Genomic DNA, 25454 nt, shown 5'->3' with positions numbered 1-25454 from the left:
GGAAACTTGACAGCAACATGGAAAAGAATGAAACTGAGCCACTTTCTTTCACCATACACAAAAATAAAATGGATTAATAAAAACCTAAATGTAAGACCTGAAACCATTAAAATCCTAGAAAAGAGCACAGACAGTAATCTCTCTGACATAAGCCACAGCAACATTTTTCTAGCTGTGTCTCCAAGAGACACAAGCTGTGTCTTGCAAGAGAAATAAAAGCAAAAATAAACTGTGGGGACTACATCAAAATAAAAATGTTCTACATGGTGAAGGAAAAAATCAACAAAACTAAAAGACAACCTACTGAATGAGAGAAGATACTTGCAAAAAACGTATCTGATAAAGGGTTAGTATCCAAAATATATAAAGAACTGATACAACTCAATACCCGCCCCTAAAAAAATAATCCGATTAAAAAATGGACACAAAACATGAACAGACATTTCTACAAAGAAGACATACAGATGGCCCATAGACACATGAAAAGATGCTCAACATCACTTATCATCAGGGAAATGTATATCAAGGCTACAATGAGAAGGGTGCCTGGGTGGCTCAGTCGGTTAAGCATCTGACTCTTGATTTCAGCTCAGGTAATGACCTCACAGTTGTGAGACTGATCCCCAAGTCAGGCTCTGTGCTGGGCATGGAGTCTGCTTAAGATCATCTCTGCCCCTCTCGCTCCCTGCCCCTCCCCCTCCTCAAAAAAATTAAATAAATAAAATTTTAAAACTACAATGAGGTAACACCTCACACCTGTCAGAATGGCTAAAACAACAACAACAACAACAACAACAACAACAACAACAACATAAGTAACAAGTGTTGGTGAGGACAAGGAGAAAAAGGAACCTTCCTGCAGTGTTGTTGGGAACATAAACTAGTGGGTCTACTGTGGAAAACAGTATGAGCTTCCTCAAAAAATTAAAAATAGAACTACCATACAATCCAGTGATCACACTACTGGGTATTTACCCCCCCAAAAAAAAAAAAATAAATAAATAAATAATAACATGCACCGGTTTGTTTATTGCAGCATTACTGACAATAGCCAAACAATGGAAGCAACCCAAGTGTCCATAAATAGATAAATGGAAAAGATGAGGTACACAGATACAACAGAATATTATTCAGCCATAAAAAAGAATAAAATCTTGCCATTTGCAAAAACATGGATCAAGCTAAGTCAGTAAGAGAAAGACAAATACCATATGATCTCACTCATATTTGGAACTTAAGAAACCAAATAAGCAAAGAAAAACAAAAAAGAGAGACAAAGAAACAGACCTTTTTAAGTTCTTATTTTAATTCTAATTAGTTAACATACAGTGTTATATTAGTTTTAAGCGTACAATATAGTGATTCAATAATTCCATATATCACCCAGTGCTCATCACAGGACAAGTGTGTTGCCTAATCCCCATCACCTACTGAAACAGGCTCTTAACTACAGAGACACTTACCAGAAGGGAGGTGGGTGGGAGGATAGGGAAAATAGGAGATAGAGACTAAAGAGTACACTAATCACGGTGAAAAAAAATAAAATAAAACATTTATAAAATAAAATAAAAATGATTTAACAAAAGAAAAAAGAATATTCAAAACTACTAAGGATGAGATGAGAGAGGCACATATGTACTGTCTATGGTGGTGAATAAAACTATATGTGAAAAGCAATTAGGAAATATATATTAAGAGCCTTAAAACAATACATTTTGACACAGTAAATTTCTTTATAAGACTACTGTAAGAAACAATCAGATATATGGACCAAAATATACATACAAAAACATCTATCAGTGTTGTTTGTATTATCAAAATACTGGAGGGGCACCTGGGTGGCTCAGTTGGTTAAGCATCTGACTTCAGCTCAGGTCATGATTTCATGGTTCATGGGTTCAAGCCCCGAGTCAGGTTCTGTTCTGACAGCTCAGAGCCTGGAGCCTGCTTCGGATTCTCTGTTTCCCTCTCTCTATGCCCCTCCCCCAATCTCTATCTCTCTCTCAAAAATAAATAAAACATTTAAAAAAATTTTTTTTTAAATACTGGAAAGAACTTAAATGTTCACTAATTAGAAAGGGTTAACTAAAGCATTACATATCCACATGATAAAAGAATATAGACATCCATTAAAAATCAAGTTTTTTGGGGCGCCTGGGTGGCTCAGTCGGTGAAGCGGCCGACTTCGGCTCAGGTCATGATCTCACGGTCCATGAGTTCGAGCCTCACGTTGGGCTCTGTGCTGACAGCTCAGAGCCTGGAGACTGTTTCAGATTCTGTGTCTCCCTCTCTCTGACCCTCCCCCGTTCATGCTCTGTCTCTCTCTGTGTCAAAAATAAATAAACGTTGGGGCGCCTGGGTGGCGCAGTCGGTTAAGCGTCCGACTTCAGCCAGGTCACGATCTCACGGTCCGTGAGTTTGAGCCCCACGTCAGGCTCTGGGCTGATGGCTCAGAGCCTGGAGCCTGTTTCCGATTCTGTGTCTCCCTCTCTCTCTGCCCCTCCCCCGTTCGTGCTCTGTCTCTCTCTGTCCCAAAAATAAATAAACGTTGAAAAAAAAAATAAATAAAAATAAATAAATAAATAAATAAACGTTAAAAAATTTTTTTTAAAAATCAAGTTTTTGAAGGAAATTTAATACGGATAAAAATTCTTCATATCTTAAGTAAGAGGATCCCAAACTTATACCCAGTGATCTTAGTATCTTAATAATTTGTTCATGACACCTCTAGGTCAAAAGAGACACCTAATATTTCCAGTTTGGAGGTTCCTCAATTGGTAAAAGTAGAACAATAAAATCTAGCAATTCCACTTCTTGGTATATAGCCAAAGGAAATGAATTGCCATCTCAAAAAGATATCTACACCCCCATCTTCACTGTAGCATTATTTACAATGGCCAAGACATGGAAACAACCTAAGTTCCACTGGTAGATAAATGGATAAAGAAAATGTGGTATATGAGTACAATGGGATATTATTCATCCATAAAAATAAGAAAGAATTTCTGCCATTTGTGACAATACAAATGGACTTTGAGGGTATTATGTCAAATGAAATAAGGCAGAGAAAAAGAATCTCACACTTGTACTGTAAAACCTTGGGTTGTGAGTAACTTGTTCTACAAGTGTTCTGCAAGATGCACAAACATTTCTAGTTTTAACTTGATAAACAAGCAATGTCTTGCAATATGAGTAGTACGTGACGCCAAATGTCACATGATCACAACTGAGCCAATGGTTCTTGAGATTCGCTTTGATAAACGAGTGCTTTGGATTATAAGCGTATTTCCAGAACGAATTATGCTCACAAACCAAGGTTATACTGTATGTGGAATTTTAAAAAACTAAAATGAAGAGAACAAATTGATGATTGGGGGAAGAAGCAGAGCACTGAAAAGAAGGTTAAAAGTAGTCAAAAGACTCAAATTTATAAGATGGATAAGCTAGGGGTGCCTGGCTGGCTCAGTCGGAAGAACACGCAACTCTTGATCTTGGGGTAGTGAGTTCAAGCCCCACATTGGGTATAGAGGTTACTTAAATAAGTAAAACTTTAAAAACTTATTTTATTTTATTTTATTATTTTTTTTTATTTTTTCATTTTTGAGACAGAGACAGAACATGAACGGAGGAGGGTCAGAGAGAGGGAGACAGAGAATCTGAAACAGACACCAGGCTCCGAGCTGTCAGCACAGAGCCCGACGCGGGGCTCGAACTCATGGACTGTGAGATCATGACCTGAGCTGAAGTTGGACGCTTAACCGACTGAGCCACCCAGGCGCCCCTAAAAACTTATTTTAAATAAATAAGTAAGTTCTAAGGATGTAATGTACATCATGATGACTATACTTAACAATACTGTATTGTATATTTGAAAGCTGCTAAGAGTAAATCTTAGAAGTTCTCATTACAAGATAAAAAAAATGTGTAACTATGAATGGATGATAACTAAACTTATTATGATAATCATTTCACAATATATACATATATCAAATCATTATGCTATATATGTTAAATTAATACAATGTTATATGTCGGTTATATCTCAATAAAACTGGGAGTGGAGGGAGAGAAACCCACAGTGAGATAACTACTTTACACTCACTAGAATGGCTATAATAAAAAAATAAAATAAATTAAAAAAAAAACAGAAAATAGCAAGTGTTGGTGAGGTTTTGGTGAAAACAGAACCCTTATATACTGTAGATGGGAATATAAAATGGCACAGTTACTGTGGAAAACACTGGCAGCTCCTCAAAATGTTAAACAGAATTACCATATGACCAAGCAGTTACACTCCAAGAGAACTGAAACCACGTTAAAACAAAAACTTGTCCACAAATGTTCACAGCAGCACTACTCACAACAGCCAAAAAGTGGCAACAACCCAAGTTTCTGAGCGGATGAATATAAACAAAATGTGGTATATCCATACAATGGTACATTATTCAGACATAAAAAGTCATAGAGTACTGATATACACCAAAACATGGATGAACCTTGAAAACATTGTGCTAAATGAAAGCCAGCCAGCCACAAAAAAGCCATGGACTGTATGATTCCATTTACATGAAATATCCACCACAGGCAAATTCATAGCAAAAAGCAAACAGTGGTTGCCAAGATCCAAGGGAGGGGAAATTGGAGAATGACTGCTTAACAGATATGGGTTTCCTTTTGGTGTAACAAAAATGTTCTGGAACTAAAGTTTCTCAATAAGGAACTAAGTGGTGGTAGTGGTTGCACAATGCTATGCATATACTAAAACTCACTGAATTGTACAACTTTAAAAGTATGAACTTCATGTTTCGTCTATTTTACCTCTAATAAAAAATAATTACACATACTTAACCGGTAGAAAACACCAGGAGAGAAGTGGAAGGAATTGGAGGAAGGTGGTCAAGAGGTACAGACTTCCAGTTATAAAATAAATAAGAACAGGGACAACACCATGACTATAGCTAACACTGTTGTGTATGATATACAAGAAAGTTAAAAGAATAGTTCCTAAAAGCTCTCATCACAAGGAGAAATTTCTATTGTACCTTTATGAGATGATATAGTTAAATACACCTATTGTGGTAAATCATTTCACAATACATATAAATCAAACCATTATGCTATACACCTTACCATTATGCTACATACCTTATTTTTTTAAGTTTTGTTTATTTAAGTAATCTCTGTACCCAATGTGGGACTCAAACTCACAACCCCAAGATCAAGAGTCACATGCTCTCCCAACTGAGCCAGCCAGGCACCCTATGCTATACACCCTAAACTTCTACAGTAATATGTGTAAATTATTTCTCAATAGAACTGGAAAAAAAAAAAAACAGGAGATAAATATTCCAAAATATTATCAATGCTCATCTCTGAGTGGTCTTATTATGAGTGATTTATGTTTTCTCCTTTATGTTTCTATAATTCCTAGCCTTTCTTGCACGAACACATATTGGATTTTTTGTTAACACATTGATTTTTATAAGATAATAAAAGATATATATATATTTTTAAGATATTTGCCATTTTTTATGCCTAGCTGGCTCAGTCAGTAGAGAATGCAACTCTTCGTCTCAGGTTCATAAGTTCAAACCCTCTTTAGGTATAGAGTTTACTCTAAAAAGAAATAAATATTTATTAAAAAACAAAAAATAGGGAGCACCTGGCTGGCTCAGGTCAGTGGAACTTGCGACTCTTGATCTCGGGGTCATGAGTTCAAACCCCACTTTGGGCATGAAGCCTACTTAAAAAGAATAAATAAAATTTTAAAAAATTAAAAATAAAAAAAATTTTTTACGGTATTTGTCTTTTCCCCATAAGTTATATATACTTACAGTTTAAATGTTTTACCATTTTAATAAGTAATATAAATATATTAAAATAATATGTATAGGTATTTTTCAAATAATACACGAGTATATACTTTTTTCAAAAAGTCTTCCTGTCAACCCAAATTTCCTTCCTGTAGACAATCACTATTAGCAATTTGTTGTGAATACTTCCAGTCTCAGTTTTTGCAGTCTGAGATGACATCTCATTTATCCTTGTATCCTCGCATCTATGGCACAATACTTGGCTCACAGAAAGGAATCAAATGATAAATAGTAAACAATGGAATAATGAAAATAGCCAGAAAAATGAAGACAGATGAAAAGAGATAATAGGTGGACAGAAGATAGACAGATGGATAGATGGATGAAAATTTGAATAGAGATAGATTGATGAATATGTGAACAGATGAATGTTGAGAATTTACTATTAAAGTAACAGTAAAACCAATATAATTTCTCTATATATGAAAACAGAAAAACATTTCCATTATCTTGGTCTAGCACTCAGATTATAAGAAAAATATTAAGAAGGAAAAACTGAAAGGGGCGCCTGGGTGGCGCAGTCGGTTAAGCATCCGACTTCAGCCAGGTCACGATCTCGCGGTCCGTGAGTTCGAGCCCCGCGTCGGGCTCTGGGCTGATGGCTCAGAGCCTGGAGCCTGTTTCCGATTCTGTGTCTCCCTCTCTCTCTGCCCCTCGCCCGTTCATGCTCTGTCTCTCTCTGTCCCAAAAATAAATAAACGTTGAAAAAAAAAATTAAAAAAAAAAAGAAGGAAAAACTGAAAACAGCACATGGTACACACACAAAAAATAACTTAAACACTAAAAACAAGCTAAATATTAATAGGGAATTTATTTACTTTATTAAACCAATGCCCTGTTGAACTTAGGCAGTTAGGCTTACACTGAATAAAAGAATAGCAATCTCAATAAAGACCAAATTGGTAATCTAGAAGATTCAATAAAGGGAATCTTCCAGAATGTAGAGAGAAAAAAGAGTTGCAATTTTTGCAAATGAATTTAAGAGATATGGAAGACAGAGCCTAAAAGGTCAACATTTCCTAATATGTATATTTGAGGAAGAGAACAAGAGAGGCAACAGAGGAAGAAGGAAAAATAAATAAATAACAGGTAATAAAAATTGCCCTAAACCAAAGACAAAAGAGAAAGCTCAATAAAGATTCCTAAGAAACCGGCAGGATTGGAAAAGGGGAGTGAAAGAGTAGGGGATCAGTTAGGAAGAGTCCAACTGGACTAAATACCACTTTTTACCTGTGAAGTTCAAATTATATGAATGGGTTATCTATTCAAACAATAAATACTTTGTTAAAGATGCAGAAAACCTAGCCACATAAATCAGAAAAAAAAAGACCTACATTTTTGTTTTTATTTTTTTTAATATTTATTCATTTTTGAGAGAGAGAGAGAGACAGCATGAGTGGGGGAGGAGCAGAAAGAGAAGGGGACACAAAATTCAAAACAGGCTGTCAGCACAAAGCCCAAAGAGGGACTCAAACTCCCTGACCACGAGATCATGACCTGAGCTAAAGTCGGGCACTTAACCAACTGAGCCACCCAGGCACCCAACCTATATTTTCTAGGTAGACTTTGGTGAAATTTTAGAATGCATAAAGTAAAAAAAATCCTGAGATTGCAGACAAGCTTCCAATAAAGAAACTCCCCATAAGCAACAAGAAATAAATGAAGCAATAGTTTCGGGTTCTGAGGCAAAAATTATTATTTTTTAAACGTTTATTTATTTATTTTGAGAGAGAGAGAGAGAAAGTGGGGAGGATGGGCAAAGCCAGAGGGAGGCATGGAATCCCAAGCAGGCTCCACACCATCAGCACAGAGCCTGATGTGGGGTTCAAACTCATAAACTATGAGATCATGATCATAAGCTGAAATCAAGAGTCATGTGATTAACCAACCAACTGAGCCACCCAGGGACCCCTCAAAAATTATTCTTAAAACTATACGGGGCGCCTGGGTGGCGCAGTCGGTTAAGCGTCCGACTTCAGCCAGGTCACGATCTCGCGGTCTGTGAGTTCGAGCCCCGCGTCAGGCTCTGGGCTGATGGCTCAGAGCCTGGAGCCTGTTTCTGATTCTGTGTCTCCCTCTCTCTCTGCCCCTCCCCCGTTCATGCTCTGTCTCTCTCTGTCCCAAAAATAAATAAACGTTGAAAAAAAAAAAAAATTAAAAAAAAAAAACTATAAATTCAGCCAACCTATTAATCAAGTATGAAGTCAAAACACATTATCAGACACACAAGAACTCTGAATATGCACACAAATCCAAATGAAAAAGCAACTCAAAAAGATGTCCTCATCCTCAACAAGATATTAGCCAATTGGATCCAACAATACATTAAAAAATTATTCACCACAGCCAAGTGGGATTTATACCTGGGATGCAGGGCTGGTTCAATATCCACAAAACAATTAATGTCATTCATCACATCAATAAAAGAAAGGACAAGAACCATATGATCCTCTCAATAGATTCAGAGAAAGCATTTGCCAAAATACAGCATCCTTTCTTGATAAAAACCCTCAAGAAAGTAGGGATAGAAGGAGCATATCTCGAGATCATAAAAACCATATATGAACGACCCAACGCTAATATCACCTTCAATGGGGAAAAACTGACAGCTTTCCCCCTAAGGTCAGGAACAAGACAGGGATGTCCACTCGCGCCACTATTATTCAACATAGTATTGGAAGTCTTAGCCTCTGCAATCAGACAACACAAAGAAATAAAAGGCATCCATATCGGTCAGAAGGAGGTCAAACTTTCACTCTTTGCAGCTGACATGATACTCTATATGGAAAACCCAAAAGATTTCACCAAAAAACTGCTAGAGCTGATTCATGAATTCAGCAAAGTTGCAGGATATAAAATCAATGCACAGAAATCGGTTGCATTCCTATACACCAACAATGAAGCGACAGAGAGAGAAATCAAGGAATCGATCCCATTTACAGTTGCACAAAAAGCCATAAAATACCTAGGAATAAATCTAACCAAAGAGGTGAAAAATCTATACACTGAAAACTATAGAAAGCTTATGAAAGAAATTGAAGAAGACACAAAAAAATGGAAAAAGATTCCATGCTCCTGGATAGGAAGAACAAATACTGTTAAAATGTTGATACTACTCAAAGCAATCTACATATTCAATGCAATCGCTATCAAAGTAACACCAGCATTCTTCACAGAGCTAGAACAAATAATTCTAAAATTTGTACGGAACCAGGAAAGACCCCAAATAGCCAAAGCAATCTTGAAAAAGAAAACCAAAGCTGGAGGCATCACAATCCCAAACTTCAAGCTATACTACAAAGCTGTAATCATCGAGACAGTATGGTACTGACACAAGAACAGACACTCAGATCAATGGAACAGAATAGAGAACCCAGAAATGGACCCACAAACGTATGGCCAACTAATCTTTGACAAAGCAAGAAAGAATATCCAATGGAATGAAGACAGTCTCTTCAGCAAATGGTGCCGGGAAAACTGGACAGCGACATGCAGAAGAATGAACCTGGACCACTTTCTTACACCATACACAAAAATAAACTCAAAGTGGATGAAAGAACCTAAATGTAAGACAGGAAGCCATCAAAATCCTCGAGGAGAAAGCAGGCAAAAACCTCTTTGATCTTGGCCACAGCAACTTCTTACTCAACACATCTCCGGAGGCAAGGGAAACAAAAGCAAAAATGAACTACTGGGACCTCATCAAAATAAAAACCTTCTGCACAGTGAAGAAACAATCAGCAAAACTAAAAGGCAACCAACAGAATGGGAGAAGATGTTTGCAAATGACATATCAGGTGAAGGGTTAGTATCCAAAATCTATAAAGAGCTTATCAAACTCAACACCCAAAAAACAAATAATCCAGTGAAGAAATGGGCAAAAGACATGAATAGACACTTCTCCAGGGAAGACATCCAGATGGCCAACTGACACATGAAAAAATGCTCCACATCACTCATCATCAGGGAAATACAAATCAAAATTACAATGAGATACCACTCACACCTGTCAGAATGGCTAACATTAACAACTCAGGCAACAACAGATGTTGGCTAGGATGCAGAGAAAGAGGATCTCTTTTGCATTGTTGGTGGGAATACAAGCTGGTGCAGCCATTCTGGAAAACAGGATGGAGGTTTCTCAAAAAACTAAAAATAGAACTACCCTACGAACCAGCAATTGCACTACTAGGCATTTATCCACAGGATACAGGTGTGCTGTTTCGAAGGGACACATGCACTCCCATGTTTATAGCAGCACTATCAACAATAGCCAAAGTATGGAAACAGCCCAAATGTCCATCGATGGATGAATGGATACAGAAGATGTGGTATATATATACAATGGAGTATTACTCGGCAATCAAAAAGAATGAAATCTTGCCATTTTCAACTACATGGATGGAACCGGAGGGTATTATGCTAAGTGAAATTAGTCAGTCAGAGAAAGACAAAAATCATATGACTTCACTCATATGAGGACTTTAAGAGGCAAAACAGATGAACATAAGGGAAGGGAAACAAAAATAATATAAAAACAGGGAGCGGACAAAACAGAAGAGACACATAAATATTGAGAACAAACTAAGGAGCATATCTCGAGATCATAAAAACCATATATGAACGACCCAACGCTAATATCACCTCCAGCTAATGCTGGAGGAGTTGTGGGAGGAGGAATGGGCTAAATGGGTAAGGGGCATTAAGGAATCTACTCCTGAAATCATTGTTTCACTATATGCTAACTAATTTGGATATAAATTTTTAAAAATAAAAAATGAAATAAAAAAAAAATGTCCTCAATTGAACCAAAAAAAAAAAAAAATCCAAGAAAAAGCACCTAAGAGATATAAAGAAACACTATTAGCTAAGTATGATCCAGATACTTGAAGGGCAAAAGAACTTAAGAAGACCCATTAGGCCTTAATACCTGGAAGACCAGCAGCAGTTATTTAATGCACAAGATTACATTTCCTTCTCCATGGATCTCAATATACTAACTCATCCCGCAACAAATACTTTCACAATCATAATATTTTAAGGCTATTAAATGGTTTTCAGTGTTCACTGTTTAGAATCAACTCATAGACAAAAAGCAGGATGCTATAAATGTCTACTTTAAAAATTGGGAGATAGAGAAAAAAGAGTAAGAGAAATATATCACTTTTCTTAATATCCATATCAGGAAGACAAATAGTATCTAAACTGATAAATCAAGAAAAAGAAATCTGGGCACCTGGCTGCCTCAGTTCTGTAGAGCATGAGACTCTTGATCTTGGGGTCATGAGTTCAAGCCCCATGTTGGCTGTAGAGATTACTTAAAAAAAATTTTTTTTAAATAAAAACAGGTTTAAAGCCTCTATAAGAAGGGTGTGTTTCTCCTTTAGAAAGACTTATTATATCAGAAATTAAAGATATTTTAGGACACCAATTATTTTTTTAAAAAGAATAAAAGAAAAAAAAGAAAGAAAAAGAAATTTAATGGAGTAGCTGGCTAGCTCAGCTGGTAGAGCATGTGACTCTTCATGTCAGGGTCGTGAGTTTAAGCCCCAGGTTGTTGGGTGTAGAGATTACTTTAAAAAAAGAAAAAAATGTTAAAAAAAAAAAGAATAAAAAAATTTTTAAAGAAAGAAAGAAAAAGAAATTTAATGGAGTGCCTGGCTAGCTCAGTCAGTGGAGCATGTGACTCTTGATCTCAGTCCTGTGATCAAGCCCCACATTCAGCGAGGAGCCTAATCAAAATTAAAAAAAAAAAAAAAAAGACTTAAGTTTATGATTTAAAGTTATAAAAGTACTTGCCACAAAAAATGTAAAATAACAAAGGCAATAAATTTGAATGTTGAGATGGGAAATTGCTCAGCTTTTCTAATGGAAAATCAACAAAAAATGCCTAAAGTTGGTAAATCAGAACATAGAATTATATGCATATTATTTTTTACATGCATATTATTTAAAGTTATACTAGTAAGCACCAGCAAAACTTAAAACAGAAACAGTCAACACTGGCTATCTTTGAAAAATGAGGGAAGCTTGGGAGTGGACAATAAGAAGGAAGACTTTTACTTTTCATTTTATATATAGTTTAACTGTTAGAGTTTTTTAAATCATGTACAACTATTATCTGATAAATTTTAATAGCATAAAAATAAAAATATTTCCACTTTGACAAAAATATATAGATCAAAAGATTGCTGAGAAATCAGTGAACAGAACTCTGGTTTTATAAGTTACGTAAGTTCAAATTACATATAATTTCTTCAGAAAAAAAGGAAGCTCACATATGTTTAAATTTGCGCCTAAATCCAAAACAACTGGATTCACTCAGTGTCTAAGTCACTCTTAAAATGCAAGTATAATAATTACATTACAAAAGGGAAAGAGAAAAAGGAAACTAACTTTTGTAAAAAGCAACACACTTTGTGCCCCAGATCACAATCCTAAGGAGAATAACTTTCCCACAGAAAGATGCAACTAGCCCACCTATAAGGCAAAAGTTTTACCTTACTTTTCCAGCAACCATGAACTCACCTTTCTGTCCAAATGTATATATCTACAAAATCTGCAAAATAGTTTGCCATGACACGGTTTTGGTCTGTGATCACAACAAAAACAAAATTAAATCCATTTCTTAATCACGTTCCACTTGGTAACTGAGATCATCAGCCACAAAATCTCACAGAAATAATATTTTTAGATAGAAAACACACAACAGGTTTAAAGCCTCTATGAGGAGGATGTGTTTCTCCTTTAGAAAGACTTATTAGAAATTAAAGATATTTTATAAGGACACCAATTATTTAAGGACTTTACAGGTTTTTACTTCTCTTTGATCATTCACTCACTTTTGGATAAGAATTCACACCCTCAATAAAAAAACTACTGCCGCACACTTGTATCCTGAATTACATCCTGTCTTCTCTCTTGAGACTCTCTTTTATCCTGCACAATGCATGCTCAAAAGGGCTATTACAGGAAGTGTTGAACTATCAGCTATTTATAAATGGACAAGAATCTTCAAATAGCTTTGTCGGCTACCTCTTCATGGTTCTAGCCCTTAAAAATTACCTGCTTTTTAAAGAAATAGTCATGTTAATAATTCAAAATATTAAAATGCTCTCTTTAAAAAATACATATATCTTGTTCCTTTGTTTTGGAATCCAAAAGCAGCACTAACATACAGTCCCAACGTCACAAGAGAACGAACAGGCTGATCTTTATATACACATTAACCAAGCAGGCTTACTCTCATCGTTTACCACCAAGAAAATTTCAAATTGTACTATATTGCCTTCAAGTCTTCTATACTGATGTCTAAACCTCATTACACTAGTTAAGCATTTTGCAAACCAAGCACACAGTTTAACATCACATATTAATTTTTTACCCAGCATATTCAGTCCAAACATATAGTACACAAAAGTAAAATTCCTTAATTCATCAATACTGACACCCCTATCGAAAAAACCTTTCCATAGATCTACTTTTTGCCTACATAAAACTCAGAGGCAAGCCTTTCTCATGCTGCTAAAACAGTAACTTGTATTTCCTATGGAGACTAATGATTTAGAACTCATTTTTATGTATGAATAATTATTTTTAAAGCCTTTAAGGAATAAGACTTCCTTATTCTCAGCCCCATTGTTTTCAATCTTTAGTGATTTATATCTCATATATCACCATATTAGCAAATCATTTCAAGCCAATACTTCCAAAGGTAAATAGCTTACAGGAGTTTAAATTAGCTACACTAATACACACAAAAACTGTACCTACTAGGTACAGTTCACTACAGTGTTAGTACTAGCAAAAGACTAGTAACAGCCTAAATGTCCATCAAGAGGGATAGTTAAGTAAATTATATAAGTCAATACAGTGGAATACAAGTGAAACTATTATTAAGAGGAACCAGGCATCTCTGCATATCAATTATGTAATGATCTTCAAATTACATTTAAGGTGAAAAAAATATAGAGAAATGTACAGTAAACTATTTACCATTAAATACACACACCCCAAGAAAATGTCTAAAAAGGAAAACCGAGAATGGCCGTCTTTAGAAAGGGAAAAGGGTGGTTGGGAAAGGGAAGGCTTACTACCACATTGTATATCTTCTTATGCACATGCACGTACTACTCACTGAACAACATTCTTTTTTTTTTTTTAACAAAAATACTTTTTTCAAAAAGTGATCAAATATCCTTGATTCCATTCACAAATTGACAGTTTATGGATTCGAGTATCGGTTTGCATTATCAAACTGTTTCAGCCTCAAAATTCTGCCTGTAACTGAAAAGACATGAGCTTTGTGCGGGTTTTGGCAGAAAAGAGAAAAAAAAAAAAAGAAAAGACGTGGGCTTTCCTATTTCATTTGTCCACACTGTCAATTACACATTTTTATTAAAAGGTCTCTTCAGGGGCACCTAGCTGGTTAAGTCAGTGGAGCATGCAACTCTCGATCTCAGGGTGCTGAGTTCCAGCCCCACATTGGGTGTAGAGATTAACCAAGTTTAAAAAAAATTAAAATGTCACTTCATGGATTTGAAAATTATAAATGTGTTGCTAAGCTACTTGTCCCCAAGACTAAACTTTCCGAGTCCAACATCACAGCTACTAGCCAGTGTCTCAGTCACAGTAATCACATTCCTTGAGCCACATATGGCTAGTGGCTACCATACTTTACAGCATAGACGCACGTTCATCATTGCATGAAGATCTATTGGACGTCACTGTTCTAGACTAAGCAGGGCAAACTACAGCCTGCCCGCCAAAGCGAGCTCACCACTTGGTTTTATAAATAAAATTCTATTGAAACACATTCTAATTTGTGTTCATTTACACATTTGTCTGTGGATACTTTGACACTACAACAGCAGATTCAAGTAATTATAACATATACTGTATGGCCCCCAAGGCCTAAAATATTTAGTATCTGCCTCTTTGTAAAGAAAGTTTGTCGACCACTGCTCTAAACAATCAAATTTTATTGAAAATATTTCTTTTCCTGGGCTTCAAAAAGTTCTTGTAATACATAAATGAAGAACCAATTAAACATAAACCAATGTTTATTTGATTTACCAAGTGCTAAAGATACTAAATTTATTAACATAAACCCGTAAGATCAATAAATTTCGTAAAATATGTTCGAATGCCTACATTTTTTTTTAATGTTTATTTACTTTTGAGAGACAGTGCGAGAGCAAGGGAGGAGCACAGAGAGAGAGAGAGGATTCCAAGCAAGCTCTGAGCTGCCAGCGCAGAGCCCAACATGAGGCTCCAACTCACAAACTGTGAGATCATAACCTGAGCCAAAGTCGGATGCCTGACCCACTGAGCCATACAGGTGCCCCAAATGCCCACAATTTCTAAGCATCTCTATAAAATAGATAGTGAAAGCAAAGAACACAAGATTTCTATAATAATTTTACAAGAGCTGGCCTAAAAGGGAAAAATGCTTAACTCAAAACAATTACATACGTTCCTTATCAATCTACTAAAAGAAATGTATCAACTGTCTTAAAAAGCAGCACATAATTTCTTAGAAAAAAAATTATACTAGATCTAATTAGTGCTATAAAATTATTTATGGTAACCACTTATGTAACATCACTGCATTGCAGGCTTTCAAAACAATTACTGAAGGGGCACCTGGGTGGCTCAGTCGGTTAAGCATTTGACTTTGGATCAGGTCATGATCTCACAGTTCATGAGTTCAAGCCTTGTGTCAGGCTCTGGGCTGACAGCTTGGAGTCTACAGCCTGCTTCAGAATCTGTGACTGCCTCTCTCTCTGCCCCTCCCCCACTCATGCTCTCTGTCAAATAATAAATGTTAAATTTTTTTAAAAAAAAAACAAAACAATTACTGAAAACATCAGGGCAGTATTACCAATGTGGGACCTTTTTTTTTTTTTTAATAAAATTTCTGAGTGTCCATTATATGCCAAACTCTGTACAAGACTCTGGAAATAAATGATAACCCATTTGTAGCTAACAGTTTATGGGGCAGATTAATACTACTCATAGTGATATTATACACCTAAGAACAAAGAGGGGCACAAGCACAACTAATAAAGTGAATAAAGGAAGGCTTCTAGAAGAAAAGCTATCTGAATAGGGTATTGAAGTATGAGCAGGAGTTGGCCAAGTTTATGGGAGTGAGGAGAAAAGGGAGGGAGGAATGGCAGAGCAATACCACTTTACTTTGAATGTAAAAAAAAAAAAAAAAAAGACATGAAAAAGACTTAGTAAGTGCTAAAAAATGCTACAGAAACATGGCTTGCACCAACTCTGGGAGTTGGTGGCAAGTATAAAGGCTATAAAGACGAGAAAAACTTTAGGATCCTAATGCAAATAGCTTTATATGCCAAAGTAAGGAATTAAAATTGGATATGATGGTTTGAAAGATAGAGAATGTAGTTTTCCAAGATGTTTCATGATTGATTTTATTTGCAGAAAAATGACCCTGAGCAACTTGGATGTTGGACTATCACAAGGAAAGACTAGCCTAACGGCAGAGACCAATTCAGCTACTATGCAAAAATGGTGGGGTTTTTTTTTTGAAAGATGGTGGCCAAAAGTAATGATAATGAGGATGAAGAGAAACCTGATGAAGAAAAGCAACTACACATGGTAGAATCTATAGGCTGGCACTCCTACTTTTTTTTTTTTTTAATATCCATGCAATATTTTCCCTTTTCCATATTTGTTGGTATAGATATATCCTTTGCATGGAAAAAGCTTATACAATAAGTTTGTCAAAACTGGAGGTTTAACATGGCCTTTTTGGGTTTTCCCCGTATGGTATTAAGAAGTAGGACACATTAGAAAATGCAACAACTCAGTCAGGAGAGCTGGATTCCTACTATCTTGTAACTTCTGTGAGGCTTGTCTTTGCTGTGAGACTATGGGCATGATAACCTCTAAAAGCTCTGGATTTCTCATTTGTAAAGAAGTGAGACTAAATGATCTAAAACTCTTGAAAGTTCTAAAATGCTACGATCACAGTGCTACATCTATAATCTTTGTACATTCCCCCCCACACACACAAAAAAATGCAAATACAATCGTCTATTCTAACTACAAACCAAATATGAAAAATCCATCAAAGCCAGGCAGATAGGTCCATACCTATTATTTACCTGTATGTATCCATATGTACCTACACTTATTTGTGAAGGATTTTATGACATACATTAAGATGTGTGATCACCAATTACTCATCTAAAACTTTATACACTAAGATGTATAGTCACAAACTACTCATCTGAAACCCTAAGGCAAAACTGAAACTGTTAAGATGTCAGCCATTTCACTTTCAATTATGAAGTATCTTTTAAAGACATCTCAAAAAGGAGTAATCTTTTATTGGAGTGGTTCAAAAGACTAAATCAATGTCTGCAAAATTGAATAGTAGTATTGTTTGGTGTAACAGTTTTCAGACATATTATCCTATGGAATCACGTTTGTTTGACTCTCTTATTGACAAAAGAACCTTTTAAAATATTCCTTTATCAATCAAAGCAAAGTTTTTCAAATTTGAGGAATATGGTCTTGAGATTTGTAACCATAAACTGTTATATATCCTTTTTTTTACAAATTTTAAAAGGAAAACTATTACAAATTCTTGTTCATACTAAAAAGTCTAGAAATATTCTGAACTTGTTTCTCAGGAATAACATTTAAGCCTGATTTATTTAAAAAGGATGGTTGGGTCAAAAGATTCTCTTCCTTCAAAACAAAAAGAACAAATGACATTTTTATTAAAGGTGAAAAACCCAAATGTAATCTTTCATTTCCACTGTCACAAATTTACATAGTATAATTAACACAGCCCAAGTTAAAGTCATTATTTTAATGGAAATATCACTCTAAGCTTTTTTTAAAAGGTAGTACTAAACTATAAACAGAGGCTTTTCTTTTGTAAGTTACATTACTTCCAGTGTTTCTTCAAAAGACCCAAATGATTTTGGTTATATACTACATTATATACATCAGAATAACTTCTCTTAAATGTACGCACGTGATTTCTTTCTTGCTCCCTAAAGTAGCGTTATACATTTTTTTCTGAATTAACCAAAATAAATTCCGGAAAGAGCTAAACTGTAACTAACCATGATCAGAGTGTAAAATCTTTACTATGCAAATCTGCATCACAATTTAGAACCATCACTAAAAACTTTAAAAACTTTTTGTTCTTTAAAATCATTGCTACCAACCCACAAGAGATGTGCTATTAACATAAAGCCTCAAATCTCAACTAGACCCCTAGTCCAAGGAAACCTACCTTTATAATGATTTTTCTTAGAATATAGTGATATCAACTAATGCTTTCAGATCCTAAAAATTTCTTTAAAAAGCATATTTTGAAGATACACAGACTGATCTTACTCTATTAAAGAAACTTTATTAATTCTAATCAAACAAATTTCACTCAAGAAAGTGCAGTCGAATCAAAAACTTTATTAGAGGGGAAAATATTCAAAAAGAACAATTAGAAGCAGGAATTAAATTATGTTTTTTGTTTTATCCCATGCTATCAAAATACAATTCAGAAGCAGATTTTTCTTAAAAGTTGCCTACTAAAAGGAAGTTATTTTAACAACAAAAAAAAAGAAAATACATTTAAAAAATTTCAAATCAAGTACATTATAAAGTTAGCATGAGGAGTATAAAAAACACCACATATAATTTGTTTTGTAATGCCAATGTCCAAATAGGAAAACTAGATGTGCTTTCCCCAAATATATCTGATAATATTCCCACAGAAACACCAGTATAACAAGTAAATATTCCAAAAACAAAATACAAGTTAATTTTAAGTATCTGACATTCCAAGATACTCATTCAAGGACACCTGGCAATTAACTAAAAGAATTATGAGCGAAGTTTACAACCGACTACTATGGAGCCCTTTCAGTTATAAGACCAAAACTACTTGCAGTAACAATCCTTTACACGTGTATAGTACCTTGTGATTTTCACCATACTTTATGATAAAACAATTTGTAAAGTTGTGTTTTCATTCTCTATGAAATTAGCACACACACCTTAACAACTTTCGTCGAGTTCATAAATCAACTATATCAATTACAACAGAGTGCGCAGAACGTTAGGCAGCATTTCAAATCTTACTAATGTCATTGTGACTGATACTCACTTTATTCAGAAATGTTCCGCTAGGATGCTAAAAACTCTCTTTCTCATACTTTTTGACCGTCTTTGAAATCTAAGCGGGACAGGTAGATAAATGTTCCTGGGATCCCTTACTCTGGGGGAGGAGAATTCCTCCCAGGAAGGGCGGTGAGCAGGTGATTGGTTTAAACCTACCCTTCGCCGGCAGCTGGTTCCACCTGTCCTAGAGCCCGTCTGCCCTACAGGACGAAGGATAGGCGTTCTCAATACAGAATCCAGCTCGCCATCTCCTAAGAGAACAATCAATAAAGGCTTCCTAAGAGGTTACTAAGGTTCTCCCTCAAATCCCAGGTAAACAAAGATTCAGGCCCAGATCTCTGTCACTCTGCATTCCGTTCCGGATAATCTAGGTGCTGGATAAACCCCAGCACGCAGTCATTTAGCCAGGGGATGGAGTGGAAAGCAGAAGAATATCCAACGGGGGGGGGAGGGGGGGGGGGGGAATACGAGTTACCAAAAAACTAGGCGAACTCTGAAGTTCTGCGGGCAAAACGCGGTTAGTCTCCGAGGAGGTCCTACATTCGAGTTAAAGTGCGGAATTCAGAATGTGAAAAAGCGAAATCGGGGCGAATGAGCAGGGATCCAGAAGTCGCCGGGTATAGACAGGGACGCGGGACTACGCTGAGAAGCCAATGGGCTTGGCTAGCCCCAAGGGCAGAGATGCGCGGTGGGTCAGACCCTAGAGTCTGGCAGAGACCCCAGCCGCCCGACCAGCTCCTCCGCTAGGTTTCAAACCGCCGCCCCCGGGAGGCGCTTAGCCGATTGGAAGTTCCACAACGACCGTCACCAGCCCAGGGCCGGAGCGGCAACTCGGCAAAGCTCTCCCAGCCCTCGGCGTCTCCCCAAGAGACCAGACCCCACAAACTCCACCTCCAGCCGAGGTCCCAACTCGAGTCCCGCCGCCAGCTCCATGCACGCGGAAGGCGCCCTCCGGAACCGGACCGACGCCCCCCGACGAGGCTGCTGCCGCTGGAGTTCGAGGGGCGCGACGGGGCCGCGCGGGGAGGGCAGTCAGAACCCGCGTCCCTCAGTCCGCGCTGGGACGCGGCCCCGCGACCACCTCCGCCTCGCCCTTCGGGAACGGCCCGACCCGGCTCCAACCCACCCATCCCGCGCGGTCGCGGGCAGGGCGAGGACCCGAGCGAGCCTACTCCCCCCGCCCCTGCTCTTACCCATCTTTCCGCCTCGCCTTGTAGACGTGCCCGTAGGTGCCGCGTCCCACTTTGCACCCTTCGTACTCAAACAAATCCTCCACCCGCTCCCGCTCCGCCGCCAGCTTCGCCTTGAAATCATAATCCATTGTCTGCTTTCCCCATAGAGGCACCGGGACGCGGGGGCCGCCGCCGCTCAGTCCCTCCTCCTCCTCCTCCCCCCGCGACCGCCGCTCCACTTCTCCAACAGCCGCCTCTCGGGCGCGCGCGCGCCGCCCGCCGCCCCGCGGTCCGCCTTCAGCAAGGGACTCCTCGGCGGCCGCGGCAGCCACCTACTCCACCTCCTCCTCCTCCTCCTCCTCCTCCTCCGCGGCGGCGGCGGCGGCTCCCGCAGGCAGCCCCAGTCCCGCCTCCCCCCTTCATTTCCTTGTTTTGGAACCTGGTGGGCCGCGCCGCGGCTTCCTCGAGCTCATTAACCAACCATCCCGCCCACCTCGAGGCCGCGGGAGCTGCGGGGAAATGTAGTTCCGGAGGCTACAGGAGCAGTTCAGTTTTGCCAGCAAAAGAAATACAGCACCCAGGATGCTTTGGGCCGCTACAGCCCCGCCTCCACAAGGCATGCACGCCTGCGCACTGGGGCTGCCCCTCCCCCTCAGGTAGCTCCGGACTGCCAGTTCCTGTGAAGGTAGAAAGCTCAAAGTTACTGTATTCTTTCTGCGAGTCTTTGGGAGCTGGTGGAAAGAAGGCCCTTGTTCTAGTATGAGGAAGGTACTCCAGTGTAACTGCCCCCGGGCTAGAAGGAAAGTGGAAAGTATTTAACAAGTGCTTTGCTCAGGAGTTTGCTCCAGTGGTTTGAGAGGCAAGGGCTGTGGTTAGGACAGTTGTGCTGCAGATTGTTTGTTTTTCTGTGGCAATTGGTCCGCCCGTTGCCCCGCCCCCTTCGCCCAATCTCTCATTGGCTGAGACTTAGAGAATGACGTCCTCCTTGGTGCGTGGGTATCCCCAGGCTTTGGCTCCTTTCCCGTTCTTGATTGGTAATTGGATGTGCTCGGTTGTTCCTGATAGGTTAATCTTTTTTCTTTACGATGCAAAAACGGTATTTCAAAAGCTGAACCATCAGCGGTTTCCTAGTTCTAGCATCCGTCTGAGGAGAACTTCTGAACCCTAGCAGCCAATCATCCTTTCCCTCGCGCTCTAGTCATGGTCTCCTCCTACACTGTGCGGTTCCCATAGCCAAGGTTTGGCCATCTGTCTAAGGACAATTAAAGTGCCAGGATGCATCGTTTTAAAAACAATCATCATGGCACAAAAACAGACACACAGACCAATGGAATAGAATAGAAACCCCAGAACTAGACCCACAAACGTATGGCCAACTCATCTTTGACAAAGCAGGAAAGAACATCCAATGGAAAAAAGACAGCCTCTTTAACAAATGGTGCTGGGAGAACTGGACAGCAACATGCAGAAGGTTGAAACTAGACCACTTTCTCACACCATTTACAAAAATAAACTCAAAATGGATAAAGGACCTAAATGTGAGACAGGAAACCATCAAAACCTTAGAGGAGAAAGCAGGAAAAGACCTCTCTGACCTCAGCCGTAGCAATCTCTTACTCGACACATCCCCAAAGGCAAGGGAATTAAAAGCAAAAGTGAATTACTGGGACCTTATGAAGATAAAAAGCTTCTGCACAGCAAAGGAAACAACCAACAAAACTAAAAGGCAACCAACGGAATGGGAAAAGATATTTGCAAATGACATATCGGACAAAGGGCTAGTATCTAAAATCTATAAAGAGCTCACCAAACTCCACACACGAAAAACAAATAACCCAGTGAAGAAATGGGCAGAAAACATGAATAGACACTTCTCTAAAGAAGACATCCAGATGGCCAACAGGCACATGAAAAGATGTTCAGCGTCGCTCCTTATCAGGGAAATACAAATCAAAACCACACTCAGGTATCACCTCACGCCAGTCAGAGTGGCCAAAATGAACAAATCAGGAGACTATAGATGCTGGAGAGGATGTGGAGAAACGGGAACCCTCTTGCATTGTTGGTGGGAATGCAAATTGGTGCAGCCGCTCTGGAAAGCAGTGTGGAGGTTCCTCAGAAAATTAAAAATAGACCTACCCTATGACCCAGCAATAGCACTGCTAGGAATTTATCCAAGGGATACAGGAGTACTGATGCATAGGGGCACTTGTACCCCAATGTTCATAGCAGCACTCTCAACAATAGCCAAATTATGGAAAGAGCCTAAATGTCCATCAACTGATGAATGGATAAAGAAATTGTGGTATATATACACAATGGAGTACTATGTGGCAATGAGAAAAAATGAAATATGGCCTTTTGTAGCAACGTGGATGGAACTGGAGAGTGTAATGCTAAGTGAAATAAGCCATACAGAGAAAGACAGATACCATATGGTTTCACTCTTATGTGGATCCTGAGAAACTTAACAGGAACCCATGGGGGAGGGGAAGGAAAAAAAAAAAAAAGAGGTTAGAGTGGGAGAGAGCCAAAGCATAAGAGACTGTTAAAAACTGAGAACGAACTGAGGGTTGATGGGGGGTGGGAGGGAGGGGAGGGTGGGTGATGGGTATTGAGGAGGGCACCTTTTGGGATGAGCACTGGGTGTTGTATGGAAACCAATTTGTCAATAAATTTCATATATATAAAAAATAAATAAATAAATAAATAAATAAATAAAGTCTTATAAAATTAAAAAAAAAAAACAACAATCATCAGGGTTGGATTGTAAAAGATTTTTTACGGTCTATGCATAATGATGACGTTCTCCTAGAATGTTTAAGAAAGTTTCCTTCATCAAGGTGAACATTGATTCATTTAATTGTTGCATACTTAACGTGTCAGATGCTTGGGATACAATCCTAAACATGATTGGTGCTAGGATAAGACTAATATACCACATTTATTGAGAGCAAAAAGGAGGAAATGGTCACTTTTATCTAAAGTGATAAGGAGGGGCACCTGGGTGGCTCAGTGGGTTAAGGTTAAGCTTCCCACTTCAGCTCAGGTCATGATCTCATGGTTGGTGAGTTCGAGTTCGGTTGGCATCTGGTTCTGTGCTGACAGCTCAGAGCCTGGAACCTGCTTCAGATTCTGTGTCTCCCTCTCCCTTTGCCCCTCCCCTGCTCGTGCTCTGTCTCTCTCTCTCAAAAATAAGTAAACATTTAAAAAGTTAATAATAATAAAAATAAAGTGGTAAGGAGAATTAGTAGTGACCTGCCTGCTAGGTTTTGGCAGAAACCTGGAAAACTTGGAGTGTTGGGGAGATCATTTATTTCTGATAAATTTCCTGAGAAACTAACTCAGATCGTGAAGTCAATCGAAAATATCTGAGTATATGAGTGTCTCTTATTTCCAGGAACTATGATAAGTGCTGGAGATACCAGATGAAAATGGGTCTTTTTCCATCGGAGAACTAAAACCTATTGAAGAAATAAACATGCAAGCAAATTAAAAATAAACTATGTGGGTACAGAGAACAATAGTAGAATAGGAAGAATTCTAGAGGAGTCAAGCTAGGCTTCACAACAGAGGGAAATTTTGAGCCAAAATTTAAAGTACTTTATGTGAAGGGCAAGTAGGCAAGTAGGGAGCAGAAATTATTTAAGGCAGGATGGCTGAATCATATATCATGAGAGAACATGATATATTCTGAGAAATGCAACTAGTTTGAATGTTACAGATTAAAGCAGGGAAAGGGGATATCTAAGAAGAGATTGGACAGATAAGTAGAGGTCAAATTATGAAAAAAAATATATATATATGACTAGTGGAAGTTTTAGATTTCATCATTCTATAGGCAATAGGAAACCATTGAAGACTCTTAAGCTAAAGAGTAATATAATCAGTGTCGTGATTCAAAAACTCCTCCTGACAACAGTGTTCAGGATAGATTGGAAGAAGATGAGAACAGTAAAGAAGTTACTGCCTTGGATCATCTGGCTGGCTCAGTCGGGAGAGCATGTGAGTCTTGATCTCAGGATCTTGAATTCAAGCCCCACATTCATTATGGAGCTATTTAAAAACAAAAAGAAGAAGAAAAAGAAGCTATTCCCTTAATACTTACAAAATACAGAGATTAAACCATCAAGTGGCAGTGCTGATCATAAGAAAAAGACAGATACCAGAATTATTTATGAATCAAACTGAACAGAACCTGAGGATTAATTAAATGTGGGTTTAAGGGAGGGGCGCCTGGGTGGCGCAGTCGGTTGAGCGTCCGACTTCAGCCAGGTCACGATCTCGCGGTCCGGGAGTTCGAGCCCCGCGTCAGGCTCTGGGCTGATGGCTCAGAGCCTGGAGCCTGTTTCCGATTCTGTGTCTCCCTCTCTCTCTGCCCCTCCCCGTTCATGCTCTGTCTCTCTCTGTCCCAAAAATAAATAAACGTTAAAAAAAAATTTTTTTTTTAAAAAATGTGGGTTTAAGGGAGAGAAAATAATCTGAAATGACTTACAGGGTTTTGACTTCAACAATAAGGGAAATAAAGGAATAGGAGCAATTTTTAAGAGAAAAATGATGAGTTTCATTGGGGCATGTTGTAATTGAAGTGCTTGTGGGGCATCAAGATGGAAATAACAAGTAAGTATTGGGGTGCCTGGACGGCTCAGTCAGTTAAGCATCTGACACTTGATTCCAGCTCAGGTCATGATCTCATGTTTTGTGACAGCGTGCTTTCTCTCTCTCTCTCTCTCTCTCTCTCTCTCTCTTCCCCCCCTCCTGAAAATAAATAAATAAACATTAAAAAAAGAAATAACAAGTAAGCAGATGAATATTTGTACCTGCCAACAAAAAGTCTGTATAGATTTGGAAATCATCAGTATGTGACGGTGGAGTGTGGAGAATGTTTATCCATTGGTTGCTGGGTTTTTTTTTAATTTTTTTAAATGTTTATTTATTTTTGAGAGAGAGACACACAGAATGCAAGCAGGAGAGGGGCAGAGAGAGAGGGAGACACAAATTCTGAAGGAGGCTCTAGGCTCTGAGCTGTCAATACAGAGCCAGACGCGAGGTTCGAACCCACAAACCCTGAGATCATGCCCTGAGCCGAAGTTGGAGGCCCAACCAACTGAGCCACCAAGGCGCCCCTGTTGGTTGCTGTTTTTAAACATGGAGTTTTGCATTCATTTTATCCTCAAAATATTCCTATTAGGTATGTTGATTTAGAATTCTTATTTTACATATGAACAAACTGAGACAACTA

At 38.3% G+C, this 25454-nt stretch overlaps 1 protein-coding gene across 3 annotated transcripts in view; it reads right to left on the bottom strand.

Moving 5' to 3' along the window:
• CDK19 (cyclin dependent kinase 19) overlaps nucleotides 1-20556 on the bottom strand; it is a 191763-nt gene extending 171207 nt beyond the window's left edge. The window contains exon 1 of one of the 3 annotated variants that reach the window (XM_047101485.1): nucleotides 20234-20556. In XM_047101485.1, coding sequence (XP_046957441.1) covers nucleotides 20234-20361 — 128 coding nt within the window. In that variant the 5' untranslated portion in view covers nucleotides 20362-20556. Of the gene's footprint in view, nucleotides 1-19196; nucleotides 20186-20233 lie in introns of those variants that run through there. The other 2 variants (XM_047101488.1, XM_047101489.1) reach the window with 2 other exon arrangements.
• Nucleotides 20557-25454: the final 4898 nt, after the last annotated feature.

This window comes from Lynx rufus, unplaced genomic scaffold, assembly GCF_022079265.1.
Source record: "Lynx rufus isolate CCGP_SWC_20201006 ecotype Redwood Valley unplaced genomic scaffold, mLynRuf1.p SCAF_6, whole genome shotgun sequence".
NCBI classification, from domain to species: Eukaryota; Metazoa; Chordata; class Mammalia; order Carnivora; family Felidae; genus Lynx; species Lynx rufus.
This window is presented reverse-complemented; position numbering and strand designations above follow the sequence as displayed.